General features: G+C 49.4%; 1 protein-coding gene across 2 annotated transcripts in view; it reads right to left on the bottom strand.

Annotated features, from left to right (window-relative positions):
* Positions 1–21096, bottom strand: part of si:dkey-237i9.1 (SEC14-like protein 1) — a 42221-nt gene extending 21125 nt beyond the window's left edge. For both annotated transcript variants that reach the window (XM_056586937.1, XM_056586938.1), the window contains exons 1-4: positions 20749–21096; positions 19192–19281; positions 1211–1360; positions 552–683 (exon numbers count right to left, since the gene is read on the bottom strand). In XM_056586937.1, the coding sequence (XP_056442912.1) occupies positions 552–683; positions 1211–1360; positions 19192–19254 (345 nt within the window). In that variant the 5' untranslated portion in view covers positions 19255–19281; positions 20749–21096. The remainder of the gene's footprint in view (positions 1–551; positions 684–1210; positions 1361–19191; positions 19282–20748) is intronic.
* Positions 21097–23120: the final 2024 nt, after the last annotated feature.

The raw sequence follows: 23120 nt of genomic DNA, 5'->3' as shown, positions 1-23120 counted from the left end.
TGCGGTGATAGTGAGAGGTCAGTCCGACAGCCAGAGCCAGATAAGACCCTTTGTTGATCTGCAGACCGCAGGTGTGTGTTTGTATATAGATATTTATATGCATATACTGACGCGCAAGTTTGGTGTCACTTAGAAATGTCCCTATTTTTTAAAGAAAAGCAGTTTTATTAAGTGAAGATAACATTAAATTATTCAGATACACAGTCTAACCCTAACCCAATGTGGTAAATGACTATTCTAGCTGGAAATGGCTGATTTTTTTTTATGGAATGTCTAAATAGGTCTAAAGAGGCCAATTTCCAGCCAGCATTTCTCCTGAGTTTTAATGGTACATTGTTGAGCTAATCGTGTTAAAAGGCTAATTGATGATTAGAAAAACCTTGTGCAATTATGTTAGCACAGCTAAAAACTGTTTGGGGTTGTCATGGTGACCCCATACTTTTGAACAGTAGTGTATACACACACACACACACACACGTGGTTTGCCATTGTTGCACCTCAGCCCGTGTGTGTGCTCAGCGACCCAGGAGGAGCTGTGGGGAGGTACTGACCGAGTAGCAGCAGGTCTCGCTGATGATGACCCGGTTGGAGAAGGTCTCGTTGTGGGACTCGATGTGCAGCGTCCTCTCCTGGCGGTCCAGGGTGTTCCTCTGGATGAAGTACACGTAGTCCACCCCCGCAATCTGCACACGCGCACACAGAACACAGAGAGAGACGCGGTTGTAGAGGGGCGGTGATGGGAGGCGCGACGGCGGAACCAGGCTAGCATCACAAACACGTCGGCAGGTTTGTTTTCTCGAATGCGCTTGGATTCAAGTCGGGGTGTGTGTGTCTCTGTGTGTGTGGATCTGTGTCTCTTTGACCGTCTGGGGGTCTGAGAGGACCGTCTGGGGGTTTGAGAGGACCGTCTGGGGGGTTGAGAGGACCGTCCTGGGGGGGTTGAGAGGACCGTCTGGGGGCTTGAGAGGACCGTCTGGGGGGTTTGAGAGGACCGTCTGGGGGGCTTGAGAGGACCGTCTGGGGGTTTCAGAGGACCGTCTGGGGGGTTTGAGAGGACCATCTGGGGGGTTTGAGAGCACCGTCTGGGGGGCTTGAGGGGACCGTCTGGGGGGTTTGAGAGGACCGTCTGGTGGTTTGTGAGCACCGTCTGGTGGTTTGAGAGCACCGTCTGGGGGGGTTGAGAGGACCGTCTGGGGGGTGAACCACGCACCCGTTTGAGGAGGCGGGGGGCGTCCACGTCCAGGGCGCAGCGGCGCTCCACCTTGGTCACGGCGCCGTCCTCGCTGGTCTCCTCGCTCACCACGTCGCTCGCCACGAACATGGGGATGAGGTGGCAGGTGGGGAATCGCCGCTCGTACGCCTGGGGGGGGGGGGGAAGGAGAGGGTGGGTCGTTAGGACGGTACGATACTGTACTCTACAGTATGATGCGTATGTAAATAAAGCATATAAATATGCTTGATGACAGGAAGGTGTGGGAGTGTTGGAGCCATTTTCGGCTTGATGTAATGTTTGATTCATTTATTAATATACAAGACGGTTTTGGTTTGGTTATTTGAGTTAATCGTTTGTTTTATCTGCTTTCATTTTGTAAAAACATATTTTGCATTTGACATGCTGGGGATGCCGTGTTTGGGTGATGAAGCGCACCTGTGCGTGTTTAGGAGAGGAGCCACAGGTGAATAGGTGGACGGGAAGCGGTACAGTTTTTTGAACCGCTCAGTGACAGCTCTTTTGATGTATGTTAGAAAAGGTTTAGTTTGATCCTTCATGTTTGCTTTCGCTTTCGGTGAAATAAATATCGTAAAGCTGACGGACGATCCCTGCCTTTTATTTTCTAATCAAAGGAGCGAGCGTGCCTAGAAGCCACAATCCCCAAAGAACGAGAGAGAAGGGAGGACATGCAGCGAATGACCGCTGGCAGGAATCGAACCCGGGTCACCACGATCAGGACCGAGCCTTTAACGGTGCTCACTGTACACAGTGAGCCACCGGGGCGCCCCCTGAAATAAAAATTTTGATCATGGCTGTATGCGCACACATTTAGGGCATTTTGACGCTCTTTAAGCGACTTAAATAACACAAATGTTGTCAGGGCAGGAAACCGCAGTTACATGTAATGATAATCTCAATAAAACAGAGGTCGTTTGTGGGTAAACTTGGGCAAGAACACTACAGTGTGAAAAATAATATTCAGCTAAAACGATAATCCTCAACTCCAATCTGAACTCCAATCGAGCCGAGGACAAATCCTTCCTCTTTTGTGGATAACCGCTAAAGCCTCGCTCCTTGAGCCTGCGAAGAATGTGAACCGGACCGAGCAGAGAGGGAGTCTTTGTGGAGCCCACGGTGTGCTCAGAGGAAGGGACAAAAGCGCTTTCAACCCCAAAGCGACGTCGCACCCGGAGTGGAAGCCCAGCACAGCCAGGAGCCGCGGCCCCGACTCAACACCGCTCTCACCCACAGTCACACCCACTCCTCAGCGCACAGTAACGACCTTCTGGTCCCACGAGGCCTGGGCGCATTGTTCCCAGCCGCACGGAGGGCCAGGAACAATGGCGGGGACCGCTCGTAGCGCTGGGCGCTTAATCTTATTTTGATTGCGATTTTGATTTTAGCATCAAACAATCACAAAACGAATAGAACAGAGTTGAAACATTTAACTTATTTTTTGGAGTATATTTATTTTATTCATAATTTAAGGCGAAATTTCAAGTACTCGGTTACAAAGTGTTCTTTTGGAGAGAATTGCTGAATATTGCATCCTGTTTCAAACTCAAAAATAATCGTGATTTCAATATTGACCAAAATTATCGTGATTATGTTGTTTTTTTTCCCATAATCGAGCAGCCCTGACTGCTCGCCAACACAGTGGACGCGAGGCACCCCCCCCCCCCAACACCCGGCCCGTGATGGGGAGCCGGGCGTCTGTTATGCAACGCCGTTTCACTGGAGGAAGTATGGATGCACCTACGGCTGCGACCGGCCCGCATGCTTTCGGGAACGCAGCGTGCCGGACCTGATTGGCGGTGTTATGTAACAGGCGAGAGTTCCTCGTGGGCGGGTAATGACATGCCCATGCTCAGGCTTCGGCCAGGGACGCAGAGAGCTCCAGCACAGGGGCGACCGTCAGCCATTAGCCCGTCTCTCTGTGGAGACCTTTGATGGAAACGTTAGGTTAAAGCTGACTGAAGCCGTTTTTAAAATAGTATTAATAATACATTCGATTTATATAGCGCTTTTCTAAGTACCCAAAGAAGCTTTACAGAGTGGACACAAAATAAAGTAATTTAATAAAACCGTATACAAGTAAAAAGATAAACAAGGAGGAAAGAGAGAGAAGTGAAGGAGGTTAAAGCAATCTTGAAAAGGTGGGTTTTGAGGGAATGTTATTATAAAAAGGACTTAGCCTTCCCTTCCTTGCCGTCTCTTAGTCACCACCTTTGATGAGTTATTGGCTAAAAATACCCTTCAGTGAGTACAGTGACTCACGATAAACGGGTCGAGACGTATACAGAGGATAGCAAACACAGACGACTCTGGAGGAGTTTGGCGCGAGACGCAGAGGTGTCGGCCGATTGGCTGCCTGTGTTGTTTGAGGCCAAACAGAGCATGTGCTTTCTCCGTCTTAAGGACTAGAATCAACAGCCTGGGGTCTCATGGCGTGACGGGGAAGAACCCCTGACTGGCTGAACCATCACGATGTTTCTCAGGTTCAGATGTAACACTGACTCATTCGGACGACAGAGGACAGTGACGTGGGTGTGTCTGGTTGTCGTGGGGATTAGACGCGGGGTCGGGAATCACAGGGCACCCCACGATACGATATGCGATACAAGGCCCACGATAGCGATAATATCGCGATACAGCGGTTCTGAGATAATCAATATAGTGTTAGACAATCCTATAACGATGCATCACGATATATGTCTAACGAGGAACACAAAATGACTGTGAAAAGGTCAAATGATGGATGTCTGTCTTTATTCCTGGTCCCAAACTACTAATAATAAAATAGAAATAACAGATTAATATTGATATTTGGCGCCAGTGTATCGGTTATCATATCGCAGGAGGAAGGCCGACGATATATCGCAGTATCGATATTTCGTCCCAACCCTAGATCAGACCTTTGAACGCAGACACTGATAAAGGAGGGTCAGTTCGACCAAACCGATCCGCTGCCGTCGTACGATTACGACTGGCACGACCAGAGCTGTTGAGCGGGTCTCTGAGGGCACCGCGGTGCCCTCAGAGACCCGCTCAACAGCTCTGGTCGTGCCAGCAGCTGGACGCATTGTGCTGGTGGCGGTGGGCGTTTTGGCAGGAGACAGCGACTGACACTGCACTCTTCAACCCCCTTAATGAGCCAGCAGCCCAGCCGCCGGGTGAATGCAGCAGCGCTGTACGCCGGCCCTGACGCCCTCTAGAACACACAGGCCACAGCAGAGGCTTTGATGCACACTGACTCAGCACACCGCCACCGTCGGACGGTAAACACCAGCTTTCGAAAAAAAACAATCCTGCATCAAAACAAGCACTTGGACCACAGCTGACCCAGCCAGAAACATCGGAATGAGAACATCCGCAACAACAACAACAACAACAACAGCACAAATAAAAGGTACACAAGTACACATGCTTAGATTACATTGCAGACTAATGCTTCTACTACTACAACAGCTCAATGGAAAACTGTTCTTATAAAAAAGCCAAAACACAAACATTTAGTCAAATAAACCGAATGGATCAACAGCCACACCAAACAATGGACGAAACGACTGGGAAAGTCTGAGAATTCTGTGCCCCGGCAAGGGATGACAGAAACAACAAACGGCTAACGTGGGAAACCGAAAATAGCCGAGCCGTGAAAGTGCGGGTGAATAGCAGGAAGGCCTGTGTTCACGATGCCAAGCTATTTTTGAATCTGCGAGAAGGGGAGCGGTCAGGGAACCCTGCTGGGCTCGCTGTAGTTCTGACAGAAGACACCGGGGGGGGAACACAGCGGACCCCAAACCGTCTACTGGGAAAAGACGGTGGGAGTGTTAACACCACAGTAGGAAATGTAATGTATTCTGGTGCCAGAGCAGGAGTGCGCAGTGTGGGCGGATTTGCATGGAACAAATTGCTCAGTGCATCATCTCAACCTTTAATCATTCAAGGCTCTGCCAACTGAATCAGCTTGCAGACCAGAGCACTGTTTCCATGGAGTAGGTTAGTCGACAAACGGGTCAAACGTTTTGACTTTTTTTAAGCTTCAAGATTAAAAGAGGAAAATTAACGCTAAAGCAATGAGCTATGGCGGAGCACCAGAGTATTCCGTGAGCCGTAGAGAGAACAAATCATGTTTGCATGGATGGTCCAGGACTTTGTCTATCCAGGAAGTCCCTCCTCTAGAACAGGACCTTCTCTTAGTGCTGCATCAGACCCCCCCCCCCCCCCTGCAACGCACAGAGCCATCATGATACAGGCCTGACTCACTGCAGAGCGCACACAGATGGGGATAGGGAGCCGGCCTGAAGGTCAACAGGTTCGTCATAGCACAACGAACGTCAAGAAAAGTGCATCAGTCTGTCAAGAGCGGTGTTAAATGTCTAGTTTCCACTCCTAATTAAATCATGGATGACTGGTCTAAACTCTATAAAGGAGGAGTTCTCCCCGATGAATAACCCGCCACATATCGCAGCTTGCAGGGGTTTTCGGTTTTGATTAGAGCGCAGAATCCATGGGACTTTGTGAAAACCCTTCCTCACTCGACTGAATGTTCCACCCCCGCATCCAGTGGTCATCGATTCATCATCAATTCAAGAGGCATTTATTGGCAACAATTTAACCAGAGGTCCGATGTTTAGATTTAAATGCCTATGAGTATATACACAAAGTTGGATTTTTTGAGAATTCGTTTTTGTTCTATCTATATCTACATACAGTATACTGTATCTATAGATATTGATATCAATATCTACATCACTTAACATGCATTAAGCAGATGCTTTTGTCCAAAGCGGCTTACAGTAAGAGCATTCTATGATGCAGATGTACCCCTAAAAGGGTAAGAATCAAGCAAGCGCATAACAAAATAAATATAACGAGCAGAGCAACTGCTTTTAAAGTTCTTCAAAACAGAATAAAAGGTAGAGAGACTGCGAGATGGATCGATTATTATCTTATTACTTTTCATTCACCGAGACCACGATGTAAGGCTGTGCTGTTTGGTGTGCAGTGGACCAACTGATCTACCTATTGATCTGCCCAGCGCAGGAGAACAGAGCTGAAGGAGTTAAGCAGGGACTGGGCTGAAGCCTTCTGTCCCCCGGGGCTATAAGCAGCTCCTCCTGACACAGATGGAATGTCTCCGCTCGTTAGCAACAAGCAAAAATAAAGAGTAGTGGGTCATGAAGTCATCTCCTCAAACATCACACATCCCAAATCAAGCCCCATCGCCGATGGTCAACATTGACTCAGCTCTACCTCCTCGACCCCTCCCTGGGGGACAGCATCGCCCTGACTCAAACACAACAGGAAGTTGTGTCACTGTGTTCCGATGGGTGTGTTGCTAAGTAGCAGTGGGGTACGCATGCACAGCATCCTAGGTTTGGACGCTCCGATATGACGGTTGGTAAAGGGTAAATGGACTGCATTTATAAAGCTCTTTTCTAAACAGTGACCACTTGAAGTGTTTTACGATATTGCATTTGTAAAGCATTCACCCATTCATACACACAGTCACACACCGACGGCGGTGTCAACCATGCAAGGGGACAGCCAGCTCGTCAGGAGCAGTTAGGGTAGTTAGAGGCGGAGGCGTCTTGCTCAGGGACACCTCGACACTCGAATAGGAGGAGCCGGGGATCGAACCAGCAACCTTCTGGTTACCAGAAGGTCTCTCTACCTCCGGAACCACATGCCTCCCCGTTCAGCTGCCTGGATTGGGTAACATTTTAGGAAGTGTTGAAATGTTAATGTTGAAAAGGCGATGTTGTGGTAGGACTTCCTAGAAGGCCGAAAAACTGCGTACGTGTTAATTTCGTCTGAAGTAGTCATTCTTCCACTTAACTCTCATTAAGTGGAGCTTTTTTAGAATGAAGACTAAAAACGCGAAATTTACAATTTCCACGGCCCTCCGAGGTGAAGCTGCTTGATAAAATGATTTATCAAGCACATGATGCAGGCGGGGTCGGATGTAACAAGAGCAGCCTCATAAGGAAGGTTCTTAAATAGCCATCAAGGTTAGCAAAAAAGCCCTCCTTGCTGTAGCCAAAGGGGGAAACAGACGACGAGGAAATCCCTTCAGAAGAATCTGTTCCGCGAGTGTGGGTTACCACGGCGACATTCCTCCACTCTCCAAAGCAGCCGAGCCGTGAGACATTAGTTCCTGGAATTCGTCTGATGGAGACACTATTAGCATGCGAGAAAAAACCGCCAAACAAGGGACTGTTATTGGATCCCTTCCTGTATGAAGAAATCCATTTCGGTCATCAGTGGACGGCACGGTGAAGGTGAAACTCCCAGGGGGAACACTAAAGCCCCAGGAAGGAGCTTATGAAAGCCTGGAAGTGGTGAATGGGATCGGGGGGGGAATGCGATCCAGGGATGCTGAAAGGGACATGGATCTCCTTGGAGGCTCGTGGAGTATAAAAAAAGGGGGTTCTGGCAGGTCGCCATGTCAGGATTCCTCTGGGCTTGGCAGACTGGCTCTGTGTGACTGTATGTGTGGGAAATGGCCACAGCCCTAAGGGTCTGGACTTGAAGACAGAATAGGAGGCCTTGTGTAGCATGCATGCAGAGTAGTATTAATATTCAGCGTTAATAGACAATTTTTCGCGAAATACTGACGCATAAAGGCTCACACTAATGCATGATAAAAGGCAGTCCGGTTTAAACAACACTTGAAGCACTGGAGTACAAGATGGATCGATCAAGGCTTTAGTTTTTAAATACCAGGTAAATGCAAGCTGCCAAAACTGAATAAATTGCTTCTTTAATCAATGAATTAAACTTCACGCCCAAGGCACACAGAACAAGAAATTCACTTAATAGAAAATAAATTGAATCATGTTGTTCTAACAGACCAATGCATATAGAGCGGAAATATTGCGGTCTGCATCTTCCGGCTCGTCAGATAAGACTCAAATCTATTTTTGGACGCAAAAATTTAAAACCCATCATTTTGCATCTGTCCCACCAGGGCAATGTAATACGTGTTTTAAAGAAGAGCCTTTCTCCATGGAGATATTCATGTTCCTTCAAAAAACCTGCAGCTGCCTTTTCTTAATGCAATATGACTAATTATCTTTGTTGTATACGGGGAATGGGTTAACTTTGCAGTTAACTTTGCAGTGACCACATGTATCTGTGAACATCTTTACTGTAACGAAAGTGATATATCAAGGCATTGTTTCTCTTTCTTCCGACAAACACACTTATTGTAAGTCGCTTTGGTCAAAAGTGTCTGCCAAGTACCCTAAACGTAAATGTGATTGTTATCTTCAATTCGTTCAGGCTAATATCAACAAAAGTATCTCCCAGTGAAACATGCACTAGTAGTTCAGACGGAGGCACCGTTCAGTGTTCTGCAGATGGGAGGGTCTGCAGAGGCTTTCTGAGGACAGGACCAGTAGGCCAGTAGCACAGTCTCATCTCCAGAGCCTGTGGTTCCTGGTTGAGCAACAACAGTGTCTGCCACCAAACGGAGGTCTTATTCAGGTTTTATCAGCTCTGTGCATCTGGCCTGACACAGAGCAGGAAATTGGAGACGGAGCAGGAACTTGAAGTTTGGCGATTAGGATACTCGATGACTAATAGAGCTTAGCTTACAGGAAATGTCCAAACCCGTAGAACAAGCATAACAGGGGAGCACTCGGATTGACTGGACGGTCTATTGGAGAAAAATGCAAACAAATTCAAGAGAAAAATGCAAACAAATTCAACAACATTAACAGTCATCTGTAAAAGAGATCCTTGGTGGGTTTTGAGAATGGCCATCTTTTATTATTTGATATCGAACTTTTTCAATTGCTTTGCTCAGTTCCCTGTTCTTACTTTTGTTTTGCTACGGGTTAACGGGAACAAATGAAGGGTTTAGTCAGCCAAGAACACACCACACAATTATAATAGAAAAACAAAGAAATCAGGATCCAACCCTTCAGAATTTGCCACAGAATTGTTTTTTTGGCACGTTTCATCGTTTCAGTTTTGGATATTGGCACTGATAAATACAGACCACTGCCAACCGCCCCGCCGCAACAGTCTAGGTGCACCGTACTATTCTGGAAGAGTATTTCTGATCTACATGGCAAAAGAGAGTCCCACTAATACATTATGCATTAAAGAGTTTGCTGCACGCTCGCAACAAGTCCTTCAAATTCTCATGACACTAGCTAAACCCTGCAGGCCGTTTTTCCAGAAGGAAGGCCGGGAAGTGAATTATGAGTAGGAGGGTGAGAGACGAGTGAGGAAATAATAATTTGTCTTGTTTTTTATCGAACAGAGTTTGGTGTGTGAGCTCCGAACAAGGTTGTTGTTGTAGGGAGAGGAAAGTTGAAGAGCAGGCAGGCAGTTCAGAGAATCATGTGTAGCTTTCTTCCATCCCATAAAACATCTGCCTTACACAATGGAAACTGCAGAAACAGTGACCTGGTTCGATGGCAACAGGGAACCAACACAGAACCAAGCTCACTGGAAAATACGTACAGCTGAGTATGACATGATCATCGATACGAAGACATCTGGGATTAGGGTAATCAAGAAACAGCTCGGATTGTTTCCATGGGGCTCATTCTGATATTTCTCCTGCATTTTTTTAACCGGAATTGCAGTAGACTGGACTCGAGCATCTCATAGTAGGATGACGACTCCTCAAACGAACCCCAGGCTCACAAACCTTTTGAAAGCGCTCAGGAAATTGCCAATCATTCGATTATGTGGCAACCACAGCAATCTCACCGATCCGATGGTGGACATCCGCCACCACTAAGGCGTCAACGCTTACTGGGCAGTGAGGGAATGTAGCTGGGAATGCAAGACTGTCAAGTACATTTAGTTGCTTGTGCTTTAGGCAATGTGGAGCAGTGTAAAGAGCAATCAGAAAACAAACGACAGAGTGTCAAACACTTCCCAGTGAGGACGCAAGACACTGGGAGCTGTACCAGTGGCTTGTGTCCTCACTGGGAGCTGTACCAGTGGCTTGTGTCCTCACTGGGAGCTGTACCAGTGTCTTATGTCCTCACTGGGAGCTGTACCGGTCGAGGCCGTTGTTTGCCCTTAACTGCCAAGGGGCTGTTTCTTGCGATTCAGTGGTTGAAATACTTTCCCCTCAACGTTTGCTGCACGAAAGAAAGGATCAAAACAAACATTTCCAAATGAATAACAGCTGGATTTGGAGGACACAGCTGCAATAAGTTATTAATTTACTTGCTTTAATCAAAAGAAAATCCGTTGAATTATAGCGAGACGTCAACAAAAACATATCCCCCATTTGAATGATGTAACACAAATATTTCTCTTCCGTTTAATTAGGCTCTACGATTTCCCCAAGTCACCCGTTCGACCATTACCAGAGCCAGCTCCGAATGAATAGCCTCTCATTGGGATTCAACCACCAATTTGTACAAAAACGAATCAATACAAAAAAAAAAAAGAACTGAACAAAACACTGAATCAATCCGGTGAAAGATCAGCAATGTGATGACCTGCGACATGGCGGTCGAGGTAAGGTGTACCGCGTCGGACAGAAAGAAGGACCACTTGGGCTCTTCCTGTTTCTATTCAAGGGGCAGCGGTAGAACCGACGTACGGTAAACGGTGCCGAATCGCCAACCCCTCACACAGTGACGAAAAGGGATCCGCTGTTAAGGAGAAGTTATTGCCTACACTCCCCCCCCCCCCGGCCCTCCTTCCAGCTGCCGCATTATTAAATTACTTCCCTGATGGGGGCTGAGCCCGTATCGACCGCCTCTGGCATGAGAGATGGTGTAGGGCCAGTCAGAGCCCCCTGTGTGGGGGGGGAAGGTTGCGTGGAGCAGCCGGGATCGTGATTTGTGATCGCGGTTGTCAGCGTGGATTAACGGCACGCACACACAGGGGGTTAGAGAGAGAGAGACACACACACAGGGGGTTAGAGAGAGAGAGACACAGAGAGACACAGAGAGAGAGAGAGACACAGAGAGAGAGACACAGAGAGAGAGAGAGAGAGAGAGACACAGAGAGAGAGAGAGAGAGAGAGACACAGAGAGAGAGACACAGAGAGAGAGACACAGAGAGAGAGACACAGAGAGAGAGAGAGAGAGAGAGAGAGACACAGAGAGAGAGACACAGAGAGAGAGACACAGAGAGAGAGAGAGAGAGAGAGAGACACAGAGAGAGAGACACAGAGAGAGAGAGAGAGAGAGAGAGAGACACAGAGAGAGAGAGAGACACAGAGAGAGAGAGAGAGAGAGAGAGAGAGAGAGAGAGAGAGAGAGAGAGAGAGAGAGAGAGAGAGAGTGAGACACAGAGAGAGAGACACAGAGAGAGAGAGAGAGAGAGAGAGAGAGAGAGAGAGAGACAGAGACAGAGACAGAGACAGAGACAGAGACAGAGAGAGAGAGAGAGAGAGAGAGACACACACACACAGGGGGATGAGAGACACACACACACGGGAGAGAGGCTGAGGAGCCGGCACACTGCATCCATCACGGCGCTCTATATCCGGCGTGGCCATAGAAACGACACTCTGTCACACATGGCTACGGACGCACACGTCACCGGCGCGGCTGCGTGCGTGGCCGTGAGTCACTCACTGCCAGGGCCCGCAGGGCCCGCAGCGCGACGCGTGGAGCACAATGACGCGCGTAACTGCTGCCGCGGAGCAAGGGGGGGGGGGGGGCCGGGGTGGGGGACGATAGTGAGGTCACGTGCGTTTGTGCGCCACTGCAGCGCGAGGAGAGAAAGGCGGGGGGGGGGGGGTGGAGTGCAAGGCAGGATGGGGGGGGGGGGGGGAGCGAGAGGCAGGGGGGGAGAGCAAGGCAGGGGGGGGAAGCGAGGCATGGTGGGGGGAGAGAGGCAGGGTGGGGGGGGGAGAGAGTGAGAGGCATGGTGGGGGGGGGGGAAAGAGAGATGGAGGGTGGGGGGGAGTCGGGGGGGGGGGCTCTGCTTCGTCTTGCCCTCGCTGCAGGACCAAAACGCGGATGGTGAGGAGACGGGGACGGGGACGGGGGGGGGGGCTGGTTTGTCCCTGTGATCTGTGAATGAACTCCTCAGCGGGCGTCATCGTCCCCTCGGCGTCCCTGCGTCCCCGCGTCGTGGCGTGGCGCGGGCTCTTTATCAACGCCCCGTCGAGCAACCTGCCGCGCAATTAGAATGCACGAGGCAGGCTCTCATTCACTCATCGTCGACGAGGGGGAGCGTCTGCCGAGAGCCCTGCTGCGACGGCGCAGGGAGAACACACACACGCAGGCAGGGCTCATTCACAAAGGGCCGCCCGGCCTTTGTGAATGGGAGCGCTGGAGCGACAGAAGCCGATTGGATGGAATTGGGAGATCTCAAACTCAGCCAGGTTAGCGTCTTGGTGAGTGCTTTGTCCCCCGAACGGGGGACAAAGCACTCACCTAGACGCTAACCTGGCTGAGTTTGAGGGAGGCTGGCTTGGGGATGAGTGCTTGGCCATCCAGAGGCTTACGGAGGGATGGGGGGGGGGGGGGGGGGGGGGGATTAAAACAACAGGTCGGAGCCGGGACTGCGAGGCGACTGAGGCCCGGGGAATTGGGCTGCGGCAGCCTTAACCAGACCTGCCCGAAAGTGGGTCAGGACAGAGTGCTTAATCAACCGGGGCTGGTAACCGATAGAGGCCACTTGAGGCCGAGAACGCCCTCGTTCTCAGGGTCGGTGGCGGCGGTTCATTCAGGAGATGATTGATGTCGCTTCACTTGAAAATCTTCACACTGAAATTTTTCACATTGTGTTTCATTTGAATGGTAAAAACGCTTTGCAAAGTCCTGAATTTAATCTACTCCGAGTCTCCAAAATCCTTTCAGTTCTGCAAAACTAAAAAACGACCTTGGAGCCTCATTTCCATGAAATGGAAATGCACTTATTCCAATCCTAATATTACCACCCCACCCTCACTTTGGTGCTGAACACCAAAGGTTGCGATATCTGCACAACAGAGCATGAAAGGGAGGAACAATTTGGCCACCACCACCGCAACGGAATAACTACACTATTTGCTTTCCCATTAGCCTATAAAGACCCCGGTTGTAGCGGGGGTCCTGGCAGCTGCGACGGCAGGCCAACGATACACAACGCTGGCCGGGGGCGTGTTTGATGATGCTGGCTGGATGCCTTTGTTCATAATACACGCGCACCTGCTGCACTGTTGGCATCGTCTCCCGGTCCAAGGACCACTGAGATGGCTTCTTAATAGCCTTAAGAAGCAACAGTCCAGGGAGACCGATGCCAGAGACTCAGCAGTCTCTCCCCCTTGAAGACCCAGAAGCCAGGAACAGAGCTCTTCTTCTGGTGGGGCAGCTCTCACAAGGCCAGAATGCTTCACGAGTAGACGGTTCTCTTTGTGCCATTCGGCGGACAAACAGAGAACATCGGTTATCGTTTGCTTATACTACATGCTTGATGGGCCACTTTGTTTCAGACGACGACAAAAAAAAAATTTTAGGTTGCAGTTTTGATCCACCTCTTTGTTCTATGGATTTCTGGATATTAGGTTAATCTTTAGAAGCAGATATGTCTGCTCTGAACCGTTGGGGTGAGACTGTGTGAAATATAGGTGCTATTAATAATGATAATAATATTAGAGGATTGAATACACCAAGTCGCATTATACACCAGACGAAAATAACTCTATTTTTGTTTACCTTTGCTACTCAACTGTAGTGTTTTAATGAACAAAAAGGCCCAAATCCAGAGAATAAGCTTCACTAGGAGTAACATCGAATAACCGATCACAACTCCCAAAATAAAATTGGATGAGAACAAAAATAGCTGCAAACGGATTTAATGGACGTCAAAACATCAGGAGGTTAAAGGGTTCCAGGAGGGTTACACAACGAGTTTGCAGACTGAGTGTTTCACCCGGGCGGTGTGGGTGCCATGGGGGGGGGGGGGGGGGGATCAGACCTGGGTGCTCAGGGGGGGGGGGGGAATCAGACCTGGGTGCTCAGTCCTCCCAGCGGACGGGACAGCCTGATCGCCGGTCTGCAGGCACACACAACGCCAGAGGCGCCCGAACGCTGCCTCGTGTCGTGACGCCCACATCGCACACGCACAGGGGAACAGGTTAGGCTGGCCCGCACCCCTGGGTGCGTGTCGGCCGTGTGTGTGGGTGTGTGTGTGTGTGAGCTCAGAGCGTGTGTGTGTTCAGAGTGTGTGTGTGTGTGTGTTCAGAGTGGTTTTGTGTGTGTGCATGCGTTCAGAGTATGTGTGTGTGTGTGTGTGTGTGTGTGTGTCCAGAGTGTGTGTGTGTGTGTGTTCAGAGTGTGTGTGTGTGTGTGTTCAGATTGTTTGTGTGTGTGTGTGCGCGTTCAGAGTGTGTTTGTGCGCGCGCGTGTGTGTGTGTGTGTGTGTGTTTGTTTGGTTGCAGGGATCGGGCACGGGGGGGGTTTGTCTCTAAAACAAAATGGCAGGCTGCCTAGATGTAGCAGTTTACTAATCCAGGATCAGGCGGTTAGTAAATCCTCTCAGTGTGGAGATCACTGGGCTCCACAGCGGATGTGCTCGAGGATAACTGTGGTCCACGGGCCTGAAATAACACAGAGAGGAGGCCTGCGAAGCCTCTTTGACGTGCAGCTGGCCCTCCCATAGGACCCAAACATCGTGGGTGTGTGTGTGTGTGTGTGTGTGTGTGTGTGTGTGTGTGTGTGTGTGTGTGTGTGTGTGTGTCACGACAGCATCCTGTTATTGAGAAGCAGCAGAAGCCTCTGGGGGTGCCTTTTAATAGTATAATAAAAAAGCATTACAACAACATGTGCAAACTTATGCCTAGTATTCACACATTTTGCCTTGTTGTGTTTTATCAGCGAGCATTGATGACAACATCTACCACAGTTCTCCGTGCATCGAGATCCTATCATCATTGAGAAAATGCTAATTCCCTAACAGTATTACCACATTTCTAAATGAAGGCTTCAACTCAATTGCGTCTTCCATTCTACACGGTTGTCACTGCTCGGCACTTGGTTCTATGAAAAGGTTTCTCTCTATGGTTCTCTCATTGAACCGACAGCGATGTATATATATATATATATATATATATATATATATATATATATTTATTTTGTTCTTCTTCTGAAAAATTTACTTATTGTAAGTCGCTTTGGATAAAAGCCTCTGCTAAATGTTATGCACACGTTAGGGACCAGAAACCCGCCGACTCTCTCGGGCCAAGATGCTCAACCGTGCAACACTAACATTCATTCGACTTCCACTCCAGCTCTGTGTTTACAACTTGACAACCAGTTCCGAGGCCCTGAACGCAGCACCTGCCAGGGAGCCAAGAGGCCCAGCGAGGAGGAGAGAAGGTGTGTTTCGGTTCGCCGAGGAATGCCTTTAAAAAAAGAAAAACGAAAGCACAATAACAAAATAATTTAAAAGCTCGCTCTTTCTCCCCCTCCCACCCCTGCTTCTGCTCCCTTCTCCAGAAGGATGATTGGAGTAAGCATTTAAGGGGGTTACTGCCACCAGGTGTGAGTGTGATTAGCATCAACATCAATAGTGGGCGTGTCCACCTAGATGTATGATGGATAGATAAGCAACATTTGCTACAGTCTGGGTAGACTGGTGGACTGATCTATCCAGCATACATCCAGGTGGACACGCCCACTTTTGTGATGTCACTAAAACACAGGAAAAGGCAGATTTACAAACGCCTTGTAATGGCGAATCATACTCACACCTGGTGGCGTGATATCACCCCTTTAACTTGCCATAGAGACGGTCGAAGAGACACCAAATACATAATCCTCCGAGCGAAAAAGAGGAACTGCTTTGTATAGTACAGCGAGAAGTTGAAGTCCAGCATAACGTGTGGATGCCATCCCACCCACACACACGCAGGTGCTTGCAACCCAGAGTGCCAACGCTTTTGGTGGAACACACTGGAAACATCATTGTTCCGGGGTAGTTTGCGGCAGCTTGTAGTGGTGTCGTCTTCCACAAGAGGAATGTTGCTTCATTATTGTTGTTAAGAAAAAACAGGAAGATACGCAATTTTTTTACCAGACAAGGAACTGAGCCTGGGTTACGACACACTTTCCCCTCTTCTCTACGGTGTCTTCAGAAATAGAGTGGATGCTTCACCCCCTGAGCCTCATCCAGTCCACGTTCTGTGGCCTTAACATGCACATGCAGCCATTTGGCCATGAGTCGTTTATGTACACTGATCTTTCTGGAAAGGCCAACGACCTCGGCAGCAACATTTGTCTGACTGAGGTCCACCTTCAGGTAATTAAACGAGCGAGAGCTTCATTTTTTTAATAGAGACAAAACAGAAGCAATCCCCCACCGCGCTGGAGGCCCCTCTACAACTCTACCCTGTTACTAATGACCCCTCGTCCAGGCTCCATGAGGCGGTGTGTCTCCCGCTTGCTAACCTTCCACTCTTGCTCCCGACCCCTCGTCCAGGCTCCATGCACCAGCCGTGTACTCAAAAGGCATCCGTTCCCCACTTCTTAAGCCATTCTCTACTAAGAAGATTTAAAAGGGGCCCGTGACTCTTCAGTCATATCGGTGGGGAACAAACCACGCGCCCAACATTCCAACCAGCCAATGAGAACACACCATGAGTGAACGCACTCAACCCCCACCACAGCGGGCAGAGGAGGAGGAGGAGGAGGAGGAGGAGGAGGGGGAGGGGGAGGGGGGCACAGCGGTGGTACACCATTATATTGTTTTAAGGGGAAGATAAATTACATATCGATGGAAAGGACATGCAAATCCACCGACATCACACCTGGTTCAGCCGCCGGTGGGAAACTGGTGCTGAGAGACTGGATGTGAGCACGCAGCAAGACCCAGCCAGGGGCCAGACCCAGGGGCCAGACCCAGGGGCCAGACCCAGGGGCCAGACCCAGGGGCCAGACCCAGCCAGGGGCCAGACCCAGGGGCCAGACCCAGGGGCCAGACCCAGGGGCCAGACCCAGGGGCCAGACCCAGGGGCCAGACCCAGGGGCCAGACCCAGCCAGGGGCCAGACCCAGGAGCCAGACCCAGGGGCCAGACCCAGGGGCCAGACCCAGGAGCCAGACCCAGGGGCCAGACCCAGGAGCCAGACCCAGGAGCCAGACCCAGGGGCCAGACCCAGCCAGGGGCCAGACCCAGGGGCCAGACCCAGCCAGGGGCCAGACCCAGGGGCCAGACCCAGGGGCCAGACCCAGGGCCAGACCCAGGGGCCAGACCCAGGAGCCAGACCCAGGGGCCAGACCCAGGGGCCAGACCCAGGGGCCAGACCCAGGGGCCAGACCCAGGAGCCAGACCCAGGGGCCAGACCCAGCCAGGGGCCAGACCCAGGAGCCAGACCCAGGGGCCAGACCCAGGGGCCAGACCCAGGAGCCAGACCCAGGGGCCAGACCCAGCCAGGGGCCAGACCCAGGGGCCAGACCCAGGGGCCAGACCCAGGGGCCAGACCCAGGGGCCAGACCCAGGGGCCAGACCCAGGAGCCAGACCCAGGGGCCAGACCCAGCCAGGGGCCAGACCCAGGGGCCAGACCCAGGAGCCAGACCCAGGGGCCAGACCCAGGGGCCAGACCCAGGTGGAGCCAGACCCAGGAGCCAGACCCAGGGGCCAGACCCAGGAGCCAGACCCAGGGGCCAGACCCAGGGGCCAGACCCAGGGGCCAGACCCAGGAGCCAGACCCAGGGGCCAGACCCAGGGGCCAGACCCAGGGGCCAGACCCAGGGGCCAGACCCAGCCAGGGGCCAGACCCAGGGGCCAGACCCAGGAGCCAGACCCAGGAGCCAGACCCAGGAGCCAGACCCAGGAGCACTAAGAGATTTTGGAAAAACACAGAATTCTCAACAGTGCGAATGGACCGGGACGACGAGAGGAGGCAAACGACATATTCAACCTAATAATAACATATATAGATTATCTGAAAACTACCGGAATTACAGGAAATTTTTCAAAATCACTCAACCTACAAAAAGAAGGGGAATAAAAGCCAAAAACGTGTAAATAAGTGTGTGTATATTTAACAATTATTCGCCTAACCCTAACCCGACTATTCACAGAGTCTGAGGTGAATAATTGTTTTAGTATATAACACACGTGAACACTCCAAAAAAAACAACAAGATAACACTTTTTGCCGGGGTTTATTTGTTTTTATTATCGTGACGAGACGACCGTCACACGAGTGAAAACAATTCCCGAGTTTGAGATCTCAATCATGGGGACATTGCCCAAGAGTTAGCGAACCAATCAAATGGCGCCATCCTAGGCGATTCACGTGGAGCATATACTAAGTATATATACACACACATTCGGAATGTGAAAGTGCATGGGCATAGTGTGCAGTATGACGCACTCTGAAGGAACTATCGGATAAGGCCGCGTAAACCAGAGAGCTTAGACATTGCGTGCTCCAGATATAGGCTACCAGGTTAGAATGAGAGTACTTGGACGTGGCTGTGTGTAGAACCATAGGGGAATGGGATATTCTCCCTACCATCACTTGAGTGGTGCATATAGTAGCCAATGGAGAGAAGCAGGGTTTAGCATCATGAGTCAGCATCAATCAGACTCAGAATACAGAGAAAGAGGGCAGAATAGGTGTGAAAGTAATACTACTGAGGAATGGCTTCCTTAAGTCCCCTGCCGTGTTGACCCCAAGGTGCCTAACGAGCAACCACTGAAATAGCCATCTGGGTAAGGGGATCTGGAACACGCCCACCCCGACTGCATAAGTCTGCATCACACACACCGCTGTGTCTCTGTGTCTCTGTGTGTGTGTGTGTGTGTGTGTGTGTGTGTGTGTGTGTGTGTGTGTGTGTGTGTGTGTGTGTGTGTGTGTGTGTGTGTGTGTGTGTGTGTGTGTGTGTGTGTGTGTGTGTGTATGCTTGCGCACGTGTGTGTGTGTGTTCGTGCTTGCGCCTGCGTGCGTGCGCACACATGCACGCGTGCGTGTGTGTGTGTGTGTGCTTGCCTTTGTGCCTTTGTGTGCGCCTGGCAGTGTGTGCGCCTGTGTGTGTGTATAGGGACACTTACCGCCATCACCAGCTCAAAGGGATACTTGTACACCCTCACAGGGGATTGGTACTTCTGCACCATGGTGGGGACCACAATGGCGCCGACGACCTAAACACAGACGTGGTGCGGGACAAAAACAAACACACACAGGGGGGGGGGGGGGGGGGGGGAGCACAGGTTGACTCTGCTGCTGATGCAACCGTAATCATAAGCTTCAGGGTTTCAGAGCGAGGTGCCGATCTACAGCTGTGTGGGATTAGGCCCCGGGCATCACCGTAACACAACACGATATGAGAGGCGTTACTTCCATGTCTGGGCCTAGTGCGTAGGGGGGGGGGGACGGACGAGGGACGTCTGCGGGGGATAAGGTGTGCTAGCTACTGTGTAGGTGGGACGCCACAGGGAGCCCTGTTCTGAAAGGCTCGGTGGTGCCCAGTGTGCGTGTTCAGGCCTGTGAGGTCGGTGTTGTTGACGAGAGGTTGGACGAGTTCAGAGGCTTTTTTCAGGGGATGGACGGCGGGACTAAAAAGGTGGTTTGCGCTTATCCATGGCCAGAAATGTGTCGGTTGGATGAAATGATGCAGTATTCTCCCGGAGCATTAGTCAAAGCCGAAGCTACTGCAATGGAGTTTCAGAGCCAAAAACTAGGGATTTGGGTGGGCTAAATCCTTCTGAGGTGAAGGGTAATGTGAAACTAAAAAGGGTCAGGCTTATTGCACACGCAGCACACGTACAAGGCTGGTGCATTAACTGAATGTTAGGGTCAGTACAGAAAATTAATTGCAGAACGTCTGCAATGAATCAACTTGTGCACAACTTGGGTACATGGTTGTTAACAAGGTTGGTTCCAGTGCGCACTTGAACCTATTTGATGAGATAGTATGAATTAGACATCATGAATCATAACTACATAACATGGTGACGGTGTGACGGTGGAAAAAAGCTTTGCCGGCGCAGGTTATGTGGGCTGGGGTTTGAATGCGGAGTTTGGCCCTGGATAATGGTATCATGTACCACTGTGCTCTGAATAGCGTGCTCCCCATGGCGTGTGTTTATCAACTCCTTCCATCGCCAGTGATCAGCAGATGTGCTGTGTGAGGGACATGTCTTGGAAGGAAGCCGGTGAGCCAAGGTTACAAAAAATATTAAAAGGGATCAGTGCAATGGGACGAGAACTAAGTTGTGGGAGACGCGGACAGACAGACAATTTACACTATTCTCTTTCTACTACCAGTGTCTAGCTATTACAATTTTACCGTCATGTTTCAAGGTCTGTGAGAGACTTGAGGGACAGAGAGCACAGAAGTAGAAGAGTGTGGCACCGTTAAAGAAAGAAACGCGTATTGAAACACAGGGGTAGACAGACTCGTATTTGCTGGTTTCTGCTCATTCATAAATACAACAACAATGGCAAGTTGTTTACAATATAGACAGCCGAAAGAAAAAAACATTACGATTGTTTCCAATGCCACACATGAACACGTTGGACATACGCACGGGATTAACCATCCAATGCACTGTACTGCTTCAATGTAACGTGAATACCAAATAAACTGCATTAACAGCTGCACTTACCAGTAGGCGATAGAGACGCAATTAGAGAATCGGTTCTTGAGATTAGTCTTCTGTGTATCTTTTGCAGAGCCAATCCAGGCTAACTCTTGCCATTCCCTGCGTTATGCCGAAGAGCTACCACTTGGCCGGGGCGGTAAGCAGACAGCTTTGTAGTGTGAGCCACAGCCATTACGCAAGGGTGGTTAAAGCCATGGAGCCGTGCGCCTTTCTGAGCGCAACAGCAGTGGGCAGAAAAATCGAGAATTTCTCAGATGACTCGAGCGTTTCGGAGATATGTGTGTCACCAGAGCCTTGTGATTTCTCACACATCTCTCTTCAACTGACACATCTCCTCCTTCGATGGGTCGTTCGGTAGTGGCGCCCCTCTGGCTCCTCCCACTAGAGCGCCCGGTTGCGATGGGTTCATTAAAAATAAACCGGCTGCCCGGCCATCCATGTTCAATAATTGTGAACTAAAACTAAATTAATGATAACATTACAAATATATACATATATTTATAAAAAAGACGCCGTTATGATTAACGGAGGACAATTTGAGCATCGTACCGGATTTATGAAATACATGCGCATATATGCGCATCTTTTTTTGGCAAAGATGCCATTTCGTCATAATGTAGGATTTGAAGGCTAACGAGCATGCATGGCTGGTTAATGTTTGAGTTGAATGAGGCTGATTGTATGTACCTCAAAATTCTTAAGAATTAAAAATGTCGAATTATAGAGGTACGTCAGGGTAATCCTATGCATTAATTATCACCGAATAGCCTAAAGACCATCTCGGTGCTGCTCAAAAGACTAATGGAATAATGGAATACTGACTTAACAATATAAACAAAATTATTGTGGGGAAAAAACAAGCAGGAGCGAGCAGCTTGAGCTACGGACAAGCCTGGAGTGTAAATAAGTGCATGACTCCACCTACTGGAAGATTTATAAATTGCAATATTTGTTCGAATTCAACTTTGAAAAAATAGAAGAAAGAAATAGAAGGACATAATCAAAACGATAATGCATTATTGTATCACCTAATCTTCTATATTCAATTGGGTGACCTGCATCCCCGATTTATACAAACTTCATGAGATGGTGCTGAAGGAGGTGGTGATATGATATGAATGCAAACGACCAACGCTGGATAAACCGTTGGTCATTTGAAATGTATCTGAGATGCAATATACTCTAGTCTCTGTGTCGCCTAAAGTTCTCCGCAAACAGGAAGATAATTGCTAGTCGCCAGTAAACACCTGCTTTGTATTACACCAAGTGTAAATATTTATATTTATATAAATATAATATTGTAACAAGCATCCCTTTTAGAATGGCTTTCATAGTTTACAACATTATATCATATTGTTGTTATCTATCATCTATATTATGTTTAATAGTTCACCCTAACCTTTTTTTTTTATAATCTTCACCAGGTTACAGTCATAAGGGAAAACATATCCAGGAAGTGGTTTCAGAAACACTACCTCCACAGGAAGTCAACCCAACAGCCGATGCAGCCTACACCTTTCACATACAGTAATATTATCACGGCCTTGGGTTACTACATTTAAGTCGAGAGCTGAACAACAGCACATTAACAGTATTGTCCTTCGCGCCTAAGAATGACACTGTGGGACACTCTCAACGGTAGTTAAAGTATGATTGAGAACGAGTCACAATGATTAAACCTGAATAAATCTGAAACCTGAATAGATAATTGATAATAATAACTGTTGAGGTGATACACGCACACACACACACACGCACCACACAGGCTAAAACACACACACACGCACACATGCACAAACACACGCACAGCCCCTGAGGTGTAGGACACACACACAAACACACTCAGGCAAACGCACATGCACATACACACACACGCACACTATGGAAAACGCACGCACGCACACACACACACACACACACACACACACACACACACACACACACACACACACACACACACACACACACACACACACACACACACACACACACACACACACACACAGCTGTACTGTATAGTGGTGGCCACAAACAGCTAACCTGAGGATTTCATCCGATACGAGTTCAGTTTTAATAATTGGAACATTATATTGATTGACATGATATTTCCGCCCCGATTACCTCTGCAACATCTCCGCAGGGTCAGTGTGTGAAACAGCAACCAGCCAAAGAGTGGCAGACGGGGCCGCAGCCAAGCAGCCGACCGCAAGTGCAGCAGCCTCTTGCTTCTGAGCCGTCTGCAAATGACACAACACAGGAAACCAACGCTGATCTCCCCCAAAAAGGAACCTGCGACCTATAACCAACGGAGCGCAGCGCACACACACAGACATCCGCCTCACACAACAGGCGGAGCGCCACTCATAGAGGAGAGC

The sequence above is a fragment of the Gadus chalcogrammus genome, chromosome 3 (genome assembly GCF_026213295.1).
Source record: "Gadus chalcogrammus isolate NIFS_2021 chromosome 3, NIFS_Gcha_1.0, whole genome shotgun sequence".
Lineage (NCBI taxonomy): Eukaryota > Metazoa > Chordata > Actinopteri > Gadiformes > Gadidae > Gadus > Gadus chalcogrammus.
The sequence above is the reverse complement of the archived record's forward strand: the minus strand, read 5'-3'. Positions and strand labels throughout refer to the sequence as shown.